At 42.3% G+C, this 17,564-nt stretch overlaps 1 protein-coding gene across 1 annotated transcript; it reads left to right on the forward strand.

Moving 5' to 3' along the window:
- Positions 1–219: 219 nt before the first annotated feature.
- On the forward strand, positions 220–17,151 carry LOC306755038 (PDZ domain-containing protein 4-like; the record flags this gene model as incomplete). Its single annotated transcript, XM_079239261.1, has 8 exons — positions 220–279; positions 7,533–7,586; positions 8,118–8,428; positions 8,576–8,663; positions 8,758–8,856; positions 8,954–9,016; positions 9,288–9,389; positions 15,160–17,151. 8 exons carry the CDS (start codon positions 220–222, stop codon positions 17,149–17,151), a joined length of 2,769 nt encoding a protein of 922 aa, XP_079095387.1.
- Between the last annotated feature and the right edge of the window lie 413 nt (positions 17,152–17,564).

Consider the following 17,564-nt stretch of genomic DNA (forward strand, 5'->3'; position numbering starts at 1 on the left):
GCAGCACAAGAAGACGAGAGTGGCGACGCAGCCAATAAAACTGTGCTCTTCCTCACCGGGGATGCGCTGCGTGTTACTCTGAAGAGGACTAGTGTTATATACCACAACCCCTGCGAATGAGGGTGGGGCTCTCCCACTGCCACAGACAAAGAATCCTGCCCTGAAAGCTGGTCATCAGTCATTGCACCTGCACCGTCCTGCATCCTGTCAATAGTCACAATGGGGTGCAACATGTGTGTGGTTCAAAAGCCCGAGGAACAATACAGGGTGATGTTTCAGGTGAGCTCTCTGTCTCCTCTCTGCTTTCTGTCTGTTCTTTTGTTCTTTCTTCCCTCCTTTTTTCTAACTATCTCACAATGACGCTGTTGAATGAGTCACAACCCCAGTTCTCTTGTCTGTGGCAGAAATTAGCAGGAGCTGCTCATGCTGGCACATTCATTCACTTATTAAAAGCCTAATTATCACAATCCGTTTAGCATTTTTATTAAAAACATTACAACACTGGAAAGTACTTTGTAAGCAAATGCAACTAAAACAACGTCACATTATTTTATTAGAACCCAGACAATTAACTTGTTACATGAATGAAGCCAGTTACACAAACAAAAATGTATTGAACTGATATAAACTTTCATATCAAGTGAAAGATTCAGCTTCTTTTGCTGGAATTGAATCTATTTTCATGCATTTCTTTTAGATGCATAAACCAGCTCATCATTCTTGATCAGAGCGTGTAATTTCTGCTTTGGCTCAGTTAATCATTGACAAAGATACCGATGATTATAATAACGATGTATCACAGTGATGAGGCTGATAAGAGCAAAGAGAGCAGAGCTGAAGTAGATTTGTGGTGCAGAGTCACAGCATCACAAGGATGGATGGATTGTTAAACTGGGCTAAAGAGTAGAGAGGGGTTGCCACGGTTACAGCCTCAGCACCACCTGCTAAAAGAGACCACAGAAAGTATGTGAGTAGGCTCATCTGGATGTGCAGAAGTTCATGCCCGGTGACTCGATGATGCACGCCATGTCCGAAACAAGTCCAATGCTTACTAAGCATGTGAAAATGTTGGGCACTCATAGGCAGGCGATGCAACACTTTTAGTATCTGTGGCACCAGAAGCCTCAGCTGGGTTTCTGTTGCATGCTGGAGTCTGGGCCAGTTAACTGGGCTGCATCTGGTGCCAGAGGCAATGCCAAGAGAAAGGAAAACAGAAAGAGAGCGAGTCCAAGCAGAAGGGTGGTAATGAGTTGAAAAGGGACTTGAAATATGCAAATGAATCAATAAGAGAGGGTCAGACTGTTTTTCCTCTTTCGGGCATTTTTATGCTGTTTACACTTCAAAGTAATTCATGTGAGCGGTTCATGGAGCTGGGGGAGAATGAAATTAAAACTCAAGGGAATTCACAAATCTCCTGTGTGCAGGTCGACGACATGAAATGAGGGTTCTGATGGTAAACCAAGAGCAGAGCTGAATCATTCTGCATCAGTGACCCGATCTAACAGGAGTTAGCGATCACGGCATCGACCGACTCGAGACTTGTCATTTAAGAGCACTTTCAGCTTTGACGGACACTGCACATGGTTACCAGATGGATTTGGTGATGACAGGATTGCACAGTGACAGGCTGGAAGTGGGCTCAATGATTTGAAGCATGGAAAGGGGTTGCCATGTTGTGCGCTAAGCAATTCTGTCAATGGCGCTTGTGCTAGGTCAACAGATCCTATGGGACCACAGTATCTACATATATTGTGGCATGTTAGAACTGAGACAGCATTGCTGGCTGGAAGCAGAGGAGCATGACACACGAGAACAAATGCAGATGGCATAATGAAGCCGGGAAAGAGCCAATGGCCACAACCGCACTCAGAAAATAATGAATTGTCGAGGTCTTATATGGAAAGTGTGAGATGAGGTGCATTAAACTGAAACTGGAAAAAAAAATGTATATGTGAGGAATGCATAATTACCCCCCCCCCCCCCACCCCCCCCCCCCACCCCTTTTCATTGCTTGCCATGCTATTTTTTTTCTCCTTCAGAGGTTTGCAGCTTTAAGCTGTTTTTCTTAACTAACGTGCATAATTACAACTTCAAATTAAATGTGACTGCTTTTAGGCAATAAATACAGCATTAAGCAGCTCAAGGCTACATGGTGTTGTAAAATTAAGCTGTTAAACGTAACTATATCTAAACGCATGATTTCACTTGCCAAAGGAACAAAACTCATACATTATACATTGATCCTTTGCTACACATACATTCCACAGTGCTGCTGGTACACACCCACTGGTATGCTCCAAATCATTACTGCCTCCTATAGCCTCAAGTAAAACAGGATATCGCCATTAAATCGATCAATTAGACTCAGCTGTGGACCTGTCTGCACAATGTAAGCTATTTTGAGCGACATGTTGCCTTTTACACACATTTCTTTACTGAGTGCCGGACCGACCCACACACGCAGCAAACCTGTACCCCCATGGGCCCTGCGGCCGCTCCCTTCTTTCTCCTCTTCCCAGTGGCTGCAGGCAGGAGGCTGTTTCCAAGGCAACCAGCATCATTAAACAAACCAAACGTGCTTTCATTCACAATGACACGGAAAAACATGCTGACATTCACAAGAGGCAAACACATTTAAATCAATCCATGCCGATGACCTGCAGGCAAAGCTGGAAAATGAGGAATGTATGTGAGGAACAAAAAACTCTGATATCTGAGGTACATCTGGATGCAGAACATTACATAATAATAATAATAATAATAACAGTAAAACTGCACTGTCTTAATACACAGATGTTTTTGTTTTTTCCTCTTTCCATTTGACATGATCTTCCCACTGAACAATACTTTATTAATCAGGACTCCATTACATTAATTGGAAACAATTTCATAAATTAAAGTGGCTCATCACAGGAAGATGCAGGTATCAGGATATGTATCATATTCTTATGTCTGTTACTTCTGCTATTTATTCATTTTTCACATCAGAATTTTGTTGTGAAACTTTTCCACGAGCAGCAGAAAGAGACATTATGTCTTTTGACTCTTTAACACTTTAAGAAATCGCTTAGAAAATTCATTTTGAAAGCCTTCAAATTCCAAGTATAAAATAAAGCAAAAACAAACAGCAGTGTTGGGTTTTTTTTAACACCTGACAGATTTTTCAGTACTCTTTGGAGTGTCAGTCTGCCTTGATGCCAAGAGTGTGTCTGTTTTCTCCAGCAAAGTGCACACCTTTCTGAATGCTGTAGATATGTGTGCATGCATGATTGTGTGGGCTTGTCAGGTACCTGCTCTTTCACTTGCAAACTTGCCGAAATATGCCGTTGGAGAGGATGTCACTCTTGCTGTCTGTTCAACAACACCAGGGTGACCAAAAGCATCAGAGTTAAATTATACACTGTCTATAAGATCTTTTCATTTCCCTTTAAGGATCAGTTAAGATTTCTTTCATCTCTCACATGCACTCTGTCAGGCTCACTTACCAACCCTCCATCAGCATCATGAACATTGAATCAATTTTTGTGTCAAACTGATTTGTGTATTGATAGATTATGTATGTACTCATCTTAGCCAATTCAAAGAACACTGGGAACCTTTAAAATCAATATATTGTCACTGGTTTCAGTTTCTTTTACAAGCCTTCGTTTCCCTGATTGCCAGTTTAAATGAGTGATATTAAACAATGGAGGTTACTGCCGGAGTGGGTCAACTCTGTCTCCAGATTAATTGATTTTCTGAGGAAGGGACTGATGTAGCCTTCAAAGCACAGATGATGAGAAAAATCAATCACCCACAGTCACAAGTGGAAGTCAACATGCTGTGTGAAAAACACAAGAAAGCTTGGGAAAGACTGAGAGGAACATGTATTTATGCCTGCACTGTTGACATTCAGATAGAAACTAAATATGCAGAAACCTCTTGGTAATTCCCCATAAGATCCTATTGTTAGTCTGTTTACCAGCAACTGATCCCACAGCCAGACTCAGTAACTATTAAGATTCACCCGGCACTTCCTTGAAAGCTTCTTTCCTGCAATGTTTCTGCATCCTTATCCCTATCTCCGTCTGTGTTACGTCTCGCTCCGCTTTCAGTCCTTCTGTGCATCTCCTGCTTTGCTTTTTCTCGTTACACTTTGAACTCTTCGCATCTCTTTCATCTCTATCCACATCATCCCCACCCTGAGCTCCACAGCCTCCGCTGATCCCACCGCAACCCACCTCCCCACTGTGAAGTCAGTATTTTTCTGCATTTTAATTCATTTCTTAACACATTCAAATTTTGTACGCATGTAGGGACGTGTGTTTAGAAGCTTGCGTTGCTTATAAATAGCAGACCTATGTAATGACCTACTAACCCAGAGATAATAGAGAACAGCACATGGAAAGAGTTTAATGGATTCTCCATCAAGTCAGGTCCAAAAAGCTGTCTTAACTCTAAACATCCATTACATCGAATGAAGTCATCTTCAAAGCAATCTCAGCACCTCTCATTGATAATGAATGAGAAACCTTCCTTCTATCCCTTCTATTAGTATTCATACCCGTCACTCAGGACCACAACGCTGTCTCCTAATGGCCTCCCTCTGATCCTGCAGAGCACTAATACCAAACATACCTTCTGCTGTTTTAAGTGAAAATAGATCACAAGTTCAAAGAAATAATGCACAATGGAGAACATAAAATCAACTGTGTTAATTCTTTCATCACCAGTCTCCCACGTAGGGAGGAAGCATCTTATTTGTTCAGAAGAAGCTCATTAAGAGAGACAGCAAGATTTATGGAGGGACATTAGAGCGGGGAAGGACAAACACGCAAGGAGAAGCACGGGCTGATATAGATGGAAATAGAAGAGGGTGAGTTGCTCCCTCCAGGGAGGGGACGGAGTAGACAGAACTGCTGAGGTAGCACGGCAAAAGAAATCCAGAGTCTGGAGGAAATGGGAGAGGGAAGAGCAGGAGAGGATGGGGATGGAAGCAAAAGAGAACAGAAAGAAAAACGAGTACTTTTAAAGTGGGAAATATGAACAAAAAGAAAAAACTTGAGCTCAATGTATGAAGGAACTTTTTGTGCTTGGCTGCACAGGGGAACATTGATTTGACATGCAATTACTGGAAGGGGGACAAGAGATGAGAGGAGTGGGAGAATGAAACCGAGTGGGAAAGATGTGTGGTAGACAGCCAAGGTCAGGAGCCGAATAAACCCACTCAAAGGCTGTCTTACTCACACCATTATGCCACTACATGTCTGTCTTGTGAGTGATGGCAGAAAGGAAATTTAAGTTATTATTTTTCTAAAAATGTTTAACAATGCGTCTACATAAATGGCTAAAATGAAATTCAGTCCTCCACATGTTCACAGCCGTGTGAGGCTATGATTTAATCCAGCTCTGATATGAAAATAACATTGTTTCCACTTTGAAAGTAGCATCCAATTTAGCGGTTTATTTAGCTAGCATGCTAACTAAAATGCTAAATAGCGCCAAACAGAAAGAAAAGCTGGGGAAAATAGGAATATCTCTGTTTTTTGGTGATAAATCAGCAAAAGGACAGAGGAAATGAAAATTTAAACAGGTATAAATACTGAATGAATCCCTCTATAGGGTGGCAGGTTTTGCCTGGTCGAAGTCACCTTGCTGTCAAAATGCTAGCATTGTTTTTATACCCTTTCCAAGTTTTGATTCAACAATCTTTCATTTTTAATGCCCCTTTTTCTCTCTATGGTTTAGCTGTATGTGGAAAAAGTAGACAAGTTTCGAATGGAAAGAAAGTATATCTAGTGTATATATGGATAAATCAATAAAATAGCTTCACACAATCAAGGATGAATCCTGAAAAATAGCCGGGGCTGCATAAGTTAACATTGGAAATGTATAAAACTATTTCATTCATTTATTCATCAAATATTCAGTCAAACAATGAGGAGTATTCACAGAGGCACTGACTCTTTGGGTAAATAATTTTAAGACGAAAGTCTCTGTAAAGTTGATCAAAACTGGGGATTTTATTGTCAACTTAATGTACATGATATTAAAAAGATCCAGAGAGGCAGGAGAAATTTTAGTATGCAGGGTCAAGACTGAAAACCAATGTTTATTGGCTTTGGTCTTGAGGCCCTAGGGTGACACTGCATGAGATATGATTTGAGAAGCACATTTTATCAGTTCATCCATGTAAAAACTTGAGGGTGCAGAGAAGTACAGTCACCCTCCGTGAGGCTGAGCTCATTAAAAGTGGACTAAACTCAAGTCGGAAAACAGTTCTTTGGTCGAATTGATTAAAATTTTAAGAGGACCGTTCAAACCTCAGCTGTGTATTCAGAGTGCGTTTCACTGAAAATTATGTAAAAACCTCTTGTGAAGGCCTGTAACACTGAGAAACACACACATGCACTGCTTATTTCACATTTAAACAGATCTGGACTGATGCATGGCTTTACAGTTAAAGCTGTAGGCTAAACCTGCAGTCTGGTTACTTACCAAACACACTTAGCTTTTTATGATCTGAGCTGTAAAAGTACAACAAAAAAGCCCTAAACTGATGTGTAGCTGATATTCTGACAAAAAAAAGAAAAGAAAAGAAAAAAATTCAATTTAAAACCACAGAATTTTCCCCCTTTATTTCTAAATGAGATTTATTTTGTGCATCTTGGAAACAATAACTTTTTCTGAAACATAAACATGTCTGAAGCTCTGTGCTCTGGAGTCATGTGAGAATCAGTTTTCTATCTCAGAGTTTTACATTAGGCTTAAGATAACTTTATGACACACACTTGTCTCCAGATTTACTGAGCCACAGTAGCAAGTGTGCAAAGACTCATGGGAAATGCCTGTTCGGCAAAAACGAAACCTTTTGTGATAGTTGCCCTTTAAACTAGAGTTATGTACTCTGTTTACATTTAGACAATGTTGTTCAGTTGTTTACTTCTGTTTGATTGTTAAAGTTGGCACCATTAGTGTTGTCGACAGTACAGGAAGTCAAAGTCATCACTGACTCTGAAGACTGATTGAAAAGTTGTTTCATGGCTTTGGGTTTGAGAGGAATAGTTCATTTCAAAGAGCCAAAGAGAAGATTAGTTTGTCCTTATTTATCTTTTTATTTGCTGTTATTTGCTGGATTAACAGAAAAATCTATATAAATAATGGAAAATTGATAAGGTAATTTTATGTCAGGGCATTCTATAAATATATCTTTTTTTTTTTTTTACAAATTTTTTTCTTAGAGTGTACCACTGAGCTAACAGTGAAAAATAATTGATAACACAAGCAACAGTTTTCTGTATCAGCTTGATACCTTTGTGCTCAGTTCAGTTTGTCAGATCACTGCCGATTGTCACTTCTTTACTCCCCTCTCCTTTCTTTTCCTCTCCGCTCATCTCCTTTCCTTTCCTTTCCTTTCCTCCCCTCTTCTCTCCTTTCCTTTCTTTTCTTTTCCTTTCCTTTCGTTTCCTCTCCTCCAACTGTTCCCAGTTGTAACTACTTGCTAACTCTAACACTACTTGCTATGTTCCTTCTTTCTTTCTGTCTCTCCACAGAAGGGTCGCGTAGGCAACATGCTGTGCTCTTTTGACGCTGATGGTCGATTGAAGGTCTCAGCTTTCAGCTTATTGATGTGATGTGCTGTTGAAGCCTTTCATACGTATAATGTTTTTTATGGTTTCTTTTTTTGTAAAAACACTGACATTTCATATGTACTTGTATAGGAGTTTAAGTGTACGTAGGAAGTGTTCTGTGTGCCTACATGGCCTCTGTGTTTCTTTGCTTACTGTGTGTGTGGATCTTGTTTCCACTCCTTACTGTTGTGAACTGACTGCCTGTTTGACATATTGGTGGATGTGAGACTCTCCATTCATCTGTCCTCCTTTCTTCTCATCCTCCTTGTTTTTAGTCAATCTTTGAAGAACTTTGTGAAATAAAATGTTTGTTTTTGAAGAAGTGTGGAAGATCCTCCACAATTTAGTCAACTTCATCATGTTTTTCCTGGACAAAATGTCTCTTACTTGGTTAGCAGCGCTCTTGGCTTCCTCTTCTCCGGTTTCTCCACTGTTTGAGGATTTTTTTAAAAACATAATCATAAATACTTTTTTTTTTTTTCATTTTATCTTGTTCTTTCTCCCCAGGTGAATGGAAAGGAGCTGTCTCGACTTTCTGGGGATCCCACTCTGGACATGCGGGACCCTGTCCTGGCCAACATATTGAAGCGAGGGGCTCGCAGACGGGCGGGTCCAGCTGGAGCTCCTGGAGGGCAAGTGCCAGTGACCATGGGCATGGCTGACTGTGTGGACAGCTGCACCCAAACAGACATCAGCTTCCAGCATATGCTGACTCTGGGCAAGAGCAGCCAGCATCCCTGTGGAGCTCCACCCCCACCCGACCCTCCTCCCTCTCCACCACTACCACCACTGCTGGAGCCGTATCTATTCAATGAACTGTGAGTGGGAATAGCTTAATAGGTCTCTGCAGCAAGTAGAACCAGCAGACCAGAGCTCATCTGCTGTGTTAGTCTGTGTCTTTCTTGTCACACATTTGAAGTCAGAAGCTGTCCCAATTACCAACATGTGAACTTTGTCATTTTCAGCTTCACAGAGCCGGTATACTACGACCCCACTGACTACTTTGACATCACTCAGCATGAAGTGGACAGGCAGGACGAGCTGGAATACGAGGTGAGAGTGTATTAGCTACCTCAGAACCCTGGAAAAGGAAGCTTCCCCATTGTTCTTTGCCTGGCATTCATGAACATCTCTCTAACTGTGCCAGGAGGTGGAGCTGTACAAGTTTCGCCAGCAGGATAAACTCGGTCTGACAGTGTGTTACAGAACTGATGATGAGGAGGACCTCGGAATCTATGTGGGGGAGGTAAAGATGCCTCATGAAAGCTAAAGCTCTACCGGTTTTTAAATAAATCTTTCTCATCTTGTCTCACCTTTAAACATACCGCATCTACCTTCCCCAGGTAAACCCAAACAGCATTGCTGCTATGGATGGCCGCATCCGCAAGGGAGACAGAATACTGCAGGTATTCCATATTGCTCCAACTGAATTATAAAACTGAAGAGTTAGATAACATCTGGTCCACAATTCAACCAGTTTCTCTGCAGCTCATTTCTTATTTTGAAGCAAAATTCAAGTGTAGCATTTGAGATGAATTCCTTTTTAATATTGAATACTGAGCTGAAAAGAAAGCCCATCTCCTGAAGTGTGCAGTTTAATTAAATCCATCCTTAATTCTAAGGGTCTTACAATATCTGACACCAGCTCAGAAGTTAATTCTCTTCTTTTTCTGTTAGATAAATGGAGTGGACATCCAGAACAGAGAGGAGGCGGTAGCTATTCTCACCAGGGAGGACAGCACTAATGTTTCCCTGCTACTCGCAAGGCCCGAGATAGAGGTGAGGAAATTGGAAGAGCAGTCTTTAGGGAAACCACTGAGAGGCTCAGTTTGAACAATGACCTAAAAAGACATTGTTTTTCCTTGGTCTCCCTGTTTAGGTAGTAATTTACTTCTTGATCTTTTGTTACTGTACTGCGATTTGTAGGGGTTTTTTTCCCCAGCCATTTCTTTGTAGATTTGTTGTTGTGATAAGGACTATTGTCCTGCTTCATGATTAAATTCTAGTCAAGCTTTAACCATTGGCCAGACTGCCACTCATATGACTCTCAAACAATGATGGTTGACTCAATGACTGCAGGGTGTAAATGTCCTGTGGACACCTTACAGAAACAAGTCCAAGTCATCACCTCTCTGACAGTCGGAGAGGTTCTCATGCCGCTCTTGTGTTTCACTAAGGGACACAGGTCCAGCCTTGCAAACCTAAGCTGTGCTCCCATGTTTTTATAGAGAGAAACAACTTTTTTCTGCAACTGTTCCAAACAAGCTGTAATCTGTCAGTCTTTTTCTGTTCTGATCTGTTACGAACCTAAACGTTCAACATGCTATCTGACCCCTGGAGTCTGACATGTAACTCGTGGTACTTTTGCTGTTTCTTTGAGCATGACATGTTTAGATCCTGGGATGAACTTGCCTAGATGTTTATTTCCAAGTTAAAAGCTTAAATGCAAATGCCTTAAATGTTTTTCCCTTTTCTTTGTGGAAATCCAGACTCCTGATTGTTTGGAAATAACTTTGTAGTTGGAATTATAAGAACGTTAAGGGGAGCTCAGCTCCCCGAAAAGCAGATGTGCTCCCTGAAAACATCTGAGATATTAAGGGGAAGGTCTAAAAAATTGGTCCACTTATATTTAAATACTCATATTTAGTATTTAAATACTCGCTTTTTCTTGCATTAAGAGAATAGCATTAATTTGTCAACATGGTGTGTTATGTATACATTAAACTTTCCAAATAGCGCAGATGATCTATTTATTTCAGCACCACGGAAAGCAGCATTTTTACTTTATTGTCTATCATATTCTGCACAAGCAATGATCTCTTCATTCAGCCATCTCAAACAGTCCTTGAGGGCCACAAGTTTTCATTTTTTCCAACACACCTGACTGGAATTACCAGATCATTGTAAAAAGTTGATCCATTTGATTTGATTCATGAGCATAAATACTGAACCACACGGCGGCCCAAAAGCCGGTAACCTTAGCCTAGATTGATGGGTAGCAAAAACTGTGCTGGTGTCGTTCCTCCTTGGCATTGTATTAACACACCTGAATAAAACAGACAAAGAAACATAAATTTAAGATTAAATAAATAATCACTCGCACTGCCGCCTGATTAAATGAGTGAATTTCATTCACAGCAACCTGGCTGCTACTTAAACTCTTCAGTCCAATGGAAGCAGTATGGATATATTTAGTTTTTCCACACTTTGACTTATTTTTGTTTTTTTAAAAAAGCTAACAATAACACAGTGTAACATGAAATGCGATGTTTTAGATGTTACATATTTTAAAAAAAACTGTATATTCTGGTAAGTACAAGAAGATTTTTATGCCCTGTTAAACCAGAAGCAGAAAAAGGACGTCCCTTCTCATTCACATGCCTGTGGTGAAGAAATTAGCAATACAAGCCAAGATGTTGTGCTTTTCTTTGTCTCATCCTGCAGGCTGAACTGTTTTATGTAGCAGAAGAGCAAAGAGGCAGAAAAAACATGATGAGACCACAGATAGCACAGAGGGCGAGACAGAGACAAATAGTGTTTGTTACCACTGCGCTATTGTGGAAACCGCCAGAGTCTCACAAGGTCATTTTTAACAGATATGAGAGCACTGAAACACACCGCTGTCAGCTTACTTATAAACATACAACTTTGTGTATGTTGACCCACTCAAATAGATTTTTCCATAACATACCCTGTTAGAAACGTGCCCTACATGGAGATGGGCGCATTTTTATGTGAGAATACAATAATCTGTATTCTCTCTGAGCCACAGGGCAGATTTAAAAGGCACTCATTAAAATGGTCTAGGTCAAAGACTCGCCCGGACAAACAACCTCTCATCTTTTTAAACTTGTCCTTGTGTTTAAATATATGAGCACAGCTCTACCTGAGAAAGGCTGACAAGATTTATATTGCCAAGGCATTGTCCTACATTAAGATTCAAGCCAGAGAGAGGAAGCAAGGAGGACAGAGAATCATCAGGGGGAACATGCACAAACAGAGATTAAAGCTTCATCTGTTGTCTTGCAGGGGAGTCAGATGGAGAAGTGAGGAGGGAGGGGGTTTAATCAAACAATGAGAATGAAGATAAGGATAATCAATACCTCGTCTCGCAGTCTGCGTACAGTTCATATTTAAATCAATCCAATTAAGCTGAATTTGCAAAGACGCAGAGGAGGCGTGAGCTGCTGAAGTCCAAGTATTTTCTCTAAATTTGATGAGTGTTTGATTGATGCAACTACTGTTGAATGAAGAAAAAGATACAAAACAGAAACCATTTTAATGGAATATTTTTAAAAAAAAAACCATTAATCCTTAGATGAAAGTTTAATTCTAAGACAGGGATCTTCAAAAATCACTGTTGACTAAGAAGTAGTTCGTCTTTTAAAAGAATCAATTATGTGATTGTTTTTCCTCTTCAGACAAATGACTTGATTTCAGAGGATTGACTTCATCGTGACAAAAAAAAAAAAACCTCGCAGAGCGTGGGCGCCATCTAGCGGTAGAGATGAGCAGCGCCATCACGGCCGCTGCTGTGCGCTGCAGCAGAGATTAAAGCTGATATAATCAGTCAGATGGCAGCAAAGTGTCGGTCACACAGGATCTTCACTCAGCTTTGATGCACCTCTCAGGTCTCTGGAGCTTTTGGTTCAGTGTTCTTTTTGTTCTGGGGTGCGATTTTTCAGATTCAGATTACATTCGCAAGCATTTGACCAAACTTCCAGTCAGAGATAATAAAAGCAAAGCAGGCAGCAAAGTTAGCTGTTTGATTTTGTTTTTTCTTTTTGTAAAGACTGAAGCTGCAACTACTCAATAGATAATTTAATAATTGCAGGTTTTTAGAACCTTTTTTTTTTTTTTTTTTTTTTTTTTTTTACAAAATGCATAAATCCAGTCACGCAGACTTTACATGCGATGGGGCCTTTTTGCCGCAGCTGCTGCTCTTTTCAGCTTTTTTGGGGTGGTGGTGGGGGTTGGGGTTGGTGAAATGCAGCACAGCTGGGTCATTTCTGATTATTCCACTTTTCTACCTTCAGGATCCATCGAGTTACTTTCTCGCTTTGTTTTTGGTTGTCTTTATTTGCGGTGAGACTTCATCTGTCTGAAGCAACAACTTGGAAACAGGTTTTATTTTTCTAATATCTGAATACTTCAGGATTTATCTGACTGCTTCGGATTTCCGTCACAGCTCGGCACATTCTCAAGTGGCTCAGTGTTGGATTGGATTTTTTATTCTTCATAATGTTTCTTGACAGCGTTTTGACAGGTGATGTTGCAGCTTTGGATCAGAAGTCGATGCGCTCTCGTTCTTTCTGACCTACACAGGTTCATCTCAGGTTCATCTCTAACAAAAGCTGCTCCAGAAATGTTCTGCCTTGTTTTCCAAACATGTTTTTACGGAATTTCCATCTGGCCTTTGAATAAATGCTCCTTGCAACAATCCTCTGTATTTCCTTACATGCGGTCTTTTTTTTTTCTTCTCTCTAACAGACTTGGTTGATTGATTTATTTACATCCAGAATAGTTCTTCATCAGGTCAGATGCTGCGGAGGGATTTTTCTCTATTGTGGAAAGGATTTAACCATCATTAGTGACTTCTAGACCTCTTGTTGCAGTTTTCTGAGAATGTGGCTAGCTGTGACTCTAACCCTGATAGTATCTCTCTGATATGACTGATCTGACTTTGCTGGTTAGGGAAGACATATTTAAGATGCATGAACAGCTTCCAACATTTCACACTAACTTCCAAATGCTAAAGCAACATCTGGAATCAACTGGACTTTTTGTCTCCTTGATTAAAGCTCCCTTGAAGTCTAATTATGATCAGGTTTTATCTATTCATGACCTGAAAACCAGCATCAGGGTTAATTATGGGGAATTGATCATTACCTCCACCACGGAGGTGATGTTTTGTTTTGTTTTGTTTTTTTTGTTTTGTTTTTTTTACCAGCATTTATCTGTCTGCTTGTTTGTGTTCAAGATAACTCAAAAAGTTATGAATGAATTTTCATGACATTTTTAGGAGTTGTTGGAAATGTGAAAAGGAAGAACTGATTTATTTTGGTGGTGATCCGGATCACTGTTTGGATCCAGGAACCTTTTATAGGCCTTGGCGGAGGTTTGCACTATCAGAGTGCTTTTCTAGTTTTGTCTGTGATCTAAATGGTGATAGAATTAAACTGGTAAAAATGTCCAACACGCTGTGATGGACTGGCGAGCCTTCCAGGATGTACCCTGCCTCTCACCCAATGACTGCTGGGATAGGCTTCAGCTTCCCGCAGCGCTAGATTGGACTAAGCAGGCTGGATGGAAAATGTCCATAACCAAAATGTCCAAAAACACAGGATGGATGTAATTATTCTGTGGAAGCACATATAAAGTTCATTGGTGATTGACCCATGTAAGAAGACTGGGAGGGGGAGGGGAGGGGAGTGGGTCTGGGACTTGTTGAATTTAGGATGCATCATCAGTAGTGTTCTTCAGTATCTTAGAGTGTTTCGGCCTTTCACACTACACCCTCACCAGAGGCGGCTGCAGGGTGATCAAACCTGAGCCTGAGTCCCATGTCCAATTATAGTTAGTGGCAGTGGCGGATTTAAGAGATTTGGGGCCCCAGGCAAAGGTAGGCATGGGGCCCTATTGTAAATATTGCACTTTCTACTCCACTAATGTATATCATTTACGTTGCTAACAAACAGCCAGTGTAAAAGTCTCTTTGCTGACTGAAAGGTCCGTCTATAATGACAGGGAAGCGTTGCTTCACTCGATGGTATGAACTGATCATTTATTGTGACGAGTCATTCTTTAAGTTACAGATCAACTCACTGACCGCATCACACACACAGAGATCACATTGTGTATTAGTACGCAGCCCTATATACCTGAAGGAGGGGCCCCCGGGACACACATAATATAATAATCATTCTGCTGACAGTTTAGCGAATGCATTTTAATCAAAAACATAATTAAACTAAGTAATAAATAACCACAAGTGTATAACAAGTTTTATGGGGCCCTAAAGAACTGGGGGCCCTAGTCAACGGCATAGTTTTGCCTAATGGTAAGTCCGCCCCTGGTTAGTGGTATAAAAGCTTAAGACTTGACTTTCCAAATACTAATTTAGTCAATTCCTTTATTTTCTATGATTATTTTTTAGCACAGTTCTGGGGCAGACTGGGCTTTTTGGGGAAGGAATACTTTAAATTGCAGATACAAAACAGCAATAACTTCTGCATGGATACCTTCAAAAAGATAAATAATAAAGGAACATGTCTTATGTAGCTGTGAAGAGTCTTGCAGTTGTCTAATTATTTATGTTTGCATGAACAGTACCATTTTGCAAAGTGTTATAATGACTGTTTGGATGTAAAAATGTAAAAATCAAAGCTGAGAATCTCAACTATTGATGCATTATTTTTAAAAGTGTGAAACGCTATTAATTTTCAAGCTGTTTTCCGTCCTAACACAGTTCTTTCTTTGTCTTTTTCTTTCTTTGGTCTTCAACTTTTAACGCCTTTCCTGCAACAAATCTTCCACTTGTACCTGTAAGAACGACAACCAGTTGGATCTGGATGAGCTGGACCTGGAGCCCCTGGACAACAGCGTCCACCTGAGCAGTAGCCACAGAGTGGTGACCAGCCCCTCCATGTTGGGTGCCGGACCAGCCGGCGCCGCTGTTGGAGGTGTACTTCGCAGCCACAGTCATTCTGTGAGCCGGGACTCACCTGATCTGCTCAAGACAGTCCTGAGCAACAGCCAGGAGTTGGACAGCGGCGTTGGCCGCACCGATGAAAGCACACGCTACGAGGAGTCTTCAGAACACGACCTTCTGGGAGATGACCACACTAGTGCCTCCAACACAAATGCAACCAACACGCCTGGAAGCATGCGCAAGTTTCTGTCCAGCAGAGGGGACACCCCACCCCTGCTGCACTCCCAAGACCTCCAGTTCAGCACAGACTCCCTACTGGGATTGGACTGTTTAAACGGAGGAGGCCTGGAACAAGTGGAGCGACTGGAAAGGGCATACATGCCGGATCCCGTGAGGATGATGATGCCGGGTCTGACTGAGGAAGAGTGTGAGAGATACAAAGAGCTGCTGGAAATCAAGTGTTTCTACGAGAAGAACGGTACAACTCAGGGGCTGGCGCATGAGGAAGGGGGTGTCCCGCTGGATGAGAATAGGAATGAGAGCCTAACACAGCACGAAATGGCGCTCCTTGAGGAGGAACTCCGCCACTTGGAGTTCAAGTGCCGTAACATCCTGAGAGCTCAGAAGATGCAGCAGCTGAGGGAGCGTTGCATGAAGGCTTGGCCTCATGAGGACAAGAACGGAGCGAGCGCAGGAGCTGGCCGTTTGGAAATGAACGGCACTTTGGTCAGCGAGGAGTCCTGTCACCACGCTTTGTCAGACATCAATGAGCTTCCAGAGAGAGAGCGATCAGACAAGGACAGCACGAGTGCCTACAACACCGGAGGGGAAAGCTGCAGGAGCACCCCTCTGGTCAATGAACAGCACCCTTCACCTTCCACACAGAGTCTGGAGGGAGGAGAGTCTCTGCTTGTAGCAGCTATGCAGCTTCAAACCTCTGTTAGGCAGAGAGAGAAAGGAACCAGAGAAAGAGGAGATGGGATTCAAGACAACATGAACCAGCCTTACTCTCCACATGCCCACAGAAGAGGGACCGAGGCGAAGACGTCCAGCCCAGGAGCAAAGGTTAGATCCCTGTCCCGAGATGTGGGAACCAGGAGGGGCTCAGACGGAGGGGTAAGACGCAACCCTAAAGGTAGTGGGACGGTGGAGAGGGCTGGTGGTCGCAGTGCAGAGAACAGCCCCTATTTGTCCCGCCGTCAAAATGAGGTAAAGCCTCCTCAACGTTACCTGAGCTGCATGCAGCTGAGGTCCCCCTCCGCCTCTGAACGCCTGGGTGGACTCAGAAACACTCCCAGAGAGGGTGCCATGGAGGAAGGAGGCGATGTCAGCCCCATGAGTTTGGGCAGTACGTGTAAAGATGTTGCCCAGGCTCCAGGTGCTGTGTCCTTACCTCTGTCCCCTCGAATGGAGTGGAAGGTCAAGATCCGCAGCGACGGCTCTCGCTACGTGGCCAAGCGGCCCGTGAGGGATCGCCTGCTGAAGGCGCGCGCCATGAAGATCAGAGAGGAACGCAGCGGCATGACAACGGATGACGACGCCGTCAGTGAGATGAAGATGGGCCGTTACTGGAGCAAAGAGGAGCGCAAGCAGCAGCTGCTGAAGGCCCGAGAGCAGCGGCGGCGCAGGGAGTTCATGATGCAGAGCCGTCTCGACTTCCTGAGGGAGCGCGACAAGGAGCAGGGCAGCGGCGGAGGGGGGCCACAGGGGGCCACGCATCCGCAGGAGCCCACCTCCATCCTGGAGCTGTGCCATCGCAGGAGCATGAAGAAGCGCAGCCGGAGAATCCTGGACAACTGGATCACCATCCAGGAGTTGCTGGCTCATGGGAGCAGGTCTGCTGATGGGAAGAAAGTCTACAATCCGCTGCTGTCCGTCACCACAGTCTGAGATGAGACAAGAAGGAAGAACGGATGAGGAGGAAAAAAAAAAACACAACTTGATTCAGTAAATCATGGCACAAATGTTTTATCTGCAACATAAAATTTATGATAAAATCATAAAACGGCACAGCACAAGCCCCCAATCCTTAAATTAGAAAAAAAAACATGATGATCCTGGAATATTTTGTGTTCAGAGACCACAAGATTAACAAACATAATTCACTTTAATTTCACGATCATTTCAAATGCAAAGTATTAAACCCTGCTGAATGATGTGGCACATTTAAAACACAGATAAAGCAGATCAGGGAGTGTTAATTCCAACACGTTCAGATGGAGTCTAGCGAGAGGAATGATGACTCTGTGGGAAGATATGACACCTCCTACTGTTAAATAGCTTGCTAATGATAAGTAATGCTA

Source organism: Telmatherina bonti (genome assembly GCF_933228915.1).
Source record: "Telmatherina bonti genome assembly, chromosome: 4".
Lineage (NCBI taxonomy): Eukaryota > Metazoa > Chordata > Actinopteri > Atheriniformes > Telmatherinidae > Telmatherina > Telmatherina bonti.